This window comes from Bufo gargarizans, unplaced genomic scaffold (assembly GCF_014858855.1).
Source record: "Bufo gargarizans isolate SCDJY-AF-19 unplaced genomic scaffold, ASM1485885v1 original_scaffold_1458_pilon, whole genome shotgun sequence".
Taxonomy (NCBI): domain Eukaryota; kingdom Metazoa; phylum Chordata; class Amphibia; order Anura; family Bufonidae; genus Bufo; species Bufo gargarizans.
In genome coordinates, this window is record NW_025334369.1 from 216,481 (window position 1) to 220,550 (window position 4,070).

General features: G+C 47.4%; 1 protein-coding gene across 1 annotated transcript; it reads right to left on the reverse strand.

The window, feature by feature from the left end:
* Positions 1 to 429: 429 nt before the first annotated feature.
* Positions 430 to 3,655, reverse strand: LOC122923307 (hemoglobin heart muscle subunit alpha-type-like). The gene is made up of 3 exons (XM_044274089.1): positions 3,426 to 3,655; positions 1,457 to 1,661; positions 430 to 540 (listed from the first exon to the last, which is right to left on the reverse strand). The coding sequence occupies exons 1-3, from the start codon at positions 3,518 to 3,520 to the stop codon at positions 430 to 432; spliced, it is 411 nt and encodes a 136-aa protein (XP_044130024.1). The 5' UTR covers positions 3,521 to 3,655.
* Between the last annotated feature and the right edge of the window lie 415 nt (positions 3,656 to 4,070).

Below are 4,070 nucleotides of genomic sequence, written 5' to 3' on the forward strand. Positions count from 1 at the left end.
GGTCTGAATTGACAGAAAGTGGGGCAACAGAAGTAGGCAGGGACAACAATACCCAATATCACAATGCAGCACAAGATACTGTTGCGTGCGCCACAGTATTAGACCTCATGCACACGAATGTTGTTTTGGTCCATATCCCGACCTGCAGTGTTCCAAACCTACACCCCCAGCATGCCCTAATAGCTGCAGGCATGAGGGAACTTGTTCTGCAACAGCGGAAAGCCCACAGATTGGGCAATCCTGGTCTACTGGTGTAGAAGACATTATTGGCAAAATTCAGTTACTGAAGCTCAGACTAAAAATACAAGGAGACGGGATGTACAAGAATATAATTTATTACAGAGATCAGGAGAATGGAGATCCCGGGTCATAGAGGACAGACGCTTGTAACAGGAGACACATGGACAGATCTGAGAAGAATCCTCCCGGTCAGCTGGAGATCAGGGCAACTGCAACCTCATTGAGGAACTTGTCACAGGCCGACTTGTCCACATCTGGAAAATGCTTGACGATGACCTCCAGGAGACAACCACACAGCAGCTGGGGATGGATGATGCGAGTCAGTGCACACTGAACACTAGATTCCCTTTAAAGGGCTTCTACCACCAGAAATACCATTATATAGCTGACCGACATTAGCGAGGCGCCCATGTCAGCATTACATAACAGTATGTTTTTAACATTTCTCCCTGCAGACGTTTTTGTAAAATAAGCACTTTTATAATATGCTAATGAGCCTCTAGGTGCTATGTGGGCGTAGATTTAGCACATAGAGGCTCCGTCCACTCAACCTTTATCCCATCCCGGTCCCCTGTTCTGCCCGCCACCGGTCCTCTTGATTGAGGTCACTGTTCCCTGCATAGTTTACTAAATCCCGCGCCGTTCACTCCTGTATTCGGCGCGGGCGCAGTGAGTGAATGATGCGCTCCTGGTGCCGGATTCCTCACTGCGCCGAAGACAGAAGTGAATGGCGCGGGATTTTGTCAACGATGCGGTCGACCGTGGCATCAATCAAGAGGAGCGGGGGCGGGCAGAACAGGGGACCTGGGTGGGATAAAGGGCTAGTGGACGGAGCCTCTAGGTGCTGATTTTACGCACACATAGCACCTAGAGGCTCATTAGCATATAATAAGTGCTTATTTTACAAAAACGGCTGCAGGGAGAAATGTTAGAAACATACTGTTATGTAGTGCTGACATGGGCGCATCGCTAATGTCAGCTACATAACAGTATTTCTGGTGGTAGAAGCCCTTTAAGGATGGGGGATGTATTTGGTTTTGACAAGTCTAGCTGACTAGAGTGTAGCCCCCCAGAAACTGCACCAGTCTTGTCCATGGGTTGTGTTTCGTTCTGCAGCTCAGTGAGGAGGAACTGCAGTACCAGATACAGCCATGGTCAAGAGTGGCACCATTTTCAGCAGACTTTTTAACCACCACTGGACAGATCTGCTCCTCACCTTGATGGTGTCCACACTGAGCTTCAGCTTGTTGGTGTGCATCTCCCGCAGTGTGGCCAAGTTCTCCTGCAGTTTTCCATAGTGGTTGAGGGCATCATTAATGGCGTGGATGATCTTCCCTCCATGAGTCTTCAGATCCTGACTGCCGGGGGTCACGTCCATGTGAGTGAAGTGGGACTTGGTGTCTGGATGGTGCTGGAAGAGACTGAGGAGTAGAGGGGGAACGTTCAGTGTTAGGGTACATTCAAGTGACTGTACGCATTTTGTGGTTCGCAAGACAGATGGCTTTTTGTGGACCCATTGTAACAACGCCTACTCTTGTCCACAAGATGGATAAGAAATGTATATGCATCTTGTGGGCCCACAGAACAGACATACAGATGCTGACAGCTTACCGTTGACATTTCTTGTGGCCTCACTGTAATGAAAGGGTAAAAAACACCAAAAATAAAAATGGGGCTGTATATGAGAACATGTCCTTACCCCCATGTACCAAGATCTCTAGACAGTATGGGGGGGGGGGGGGGGGTTACCCTGAGGGTCAACTTAGCTCTCATTGCGGAGGCAGCACCTCACCAAACCATGGATGGTACCTGCCTGGTATCACAATTCAGTTCCATTGAAGTGCGAGGTTAAGTGACAATATCAAACTGTAGACAAAGATGGCGCTGTAATAGACAGCAGCCATGTTTTCTGAACCTGTGCAACATTCAAGATTTCTTGGTTCAGTTCACCTGGTTGAACGTTAAAGGGCTTGAACAGGATAAACAGGATCAGCACCAACCACAAGATGTCCTACTGCAGCTCAGACCCACTCATTGATTACAAGTAGCACTTTTATCACCTTCACCACATCACCCAAATCTCTGGACAGTCAGAGGTGGACACTTAGGGCTCATGCACAAATGAATTTTCTTTACGTGTCTGTTCCTTTTTTCTGTGGAGCCATTCATTTCAATGGGACCAAAAAAAAAAGTTGCTGTGTGCATTACATTTGTCAGCATTTCCATTCTGCAAAAAACATAGAACATGTCCTATTATCAGACGCATTACGGACAAGGATAGGACTGTTCCATTAGGGGCCAGCTGTTCCGTTCTGCAAAGCACGCAATGCACACGGACGTCATCCGTATTTTTTGCGGACCGCAAAATACATATGGTCCTGTGCACGAGCCCTTAGGCCCCATTCACACATCTGCAATTTAATTTCACATTTTACGGAACGGAATTGCAGACCCATTCATTTCTATGGGGCCGCACAATGTGCTGCCTGGTTACGAAATTGCAGACGCGCACTTCCGAGTCCGCAATTCCGTTCCCCAAAAAAAAAAAAAATAACACGTCCTATTCTTGTCCGCAATTGCAGGCAAGAATAGGCATACTCTAAGTGCCAGCCGCAAATTGCGGAACGCACATTGCCGTTGTCAGTGTGTTGCTGATCCGCAAAACACACTACGGACGTGTGAATGGAGCCTTATGGGTCATTGCGTGCAAGATCAATTTTTCCTGAAATATACAAGGTGGGGTCTAATATACAGATAGGAACCAAAATGTTTCTGGATCAATATTGTAACTAATACAAGTCTATACCTCAGGTCAACAAGACACTTGAGGAGCAAAGAGGGACAGAGGAACTTTGATCAAAAATAGGGAATATCCCCCCAAAAGAGGGACACTTGGGAGGTCTGCCTTCACCCCTCAAGTTACCATTCAGGTGAAATATATTAACTTCATGAGAAGTCCTCTATAGACAGTATTATTTCTAGCAGCACATTCCCCTCCCCCACTGAGATAAACATGCATGCTCAGCCCCATTCCTGGATTACAGTTTTCCACATTTAAGGAAGATTCCAAACTAATCTGATACATTGTTGCATGTAGTGCAGGGGGCGGAGCTCCAGGTGTAACAATGTATCAGCTCCTCCTTCCCAGCCCCTTGTAGCAGTGACTATCTGGCTCTGCCGCTCACCTCTCCATGGCTTCACCTCCAATCTTCTCAGCGTCAGCGTCAATCTTCACAAACAAGGGCTCCAAAGCCGCCTTCTCAGCATCTGATAGCGCCATCCTGGGATGTGAAGCTCCAGCACAAGGGCCAATCTGCACTGAGGGGCCCCAGACTCCATCATCACCTTTATATAGGGAGGAATGGCTGCTGATCCAGCACACCTGGGGCCCTACAGGAGAGCCTGACAACCTGGCCTGGCTGACAACTCCTGGACTGGAGTCTGGGAATGGTCATCATGAGGTGATTTTCTAATGGATCTGGAAGCCGACAGCAGGAGCTAAAATATCCTAGAAATGTTTGGCCATCAAAAAATAGGACCTGTCCTATTCTGTCCTTTTTCATGGCCTGACAGTCCCCGTACAAGTCAAGGGGATGTGTTTTCTTCTCTGTTGTGTGAAAACACAGGCCTATTTTTGTACATTTACGTTCCGTTTTTTGCGTTCCGTGTACGGAACCATTCATTTTCCGTTCCATTCAAACATAGAACATGTCCTATTATTGTCCGCATAACGGACCAGGATAGGACTGTTCTATCAGGGGCCGGCTGTTCCGTTCCGCAAAAAACATAATGCACACGGACGTCATTCATATTTTTTGCGGACCGCAAAA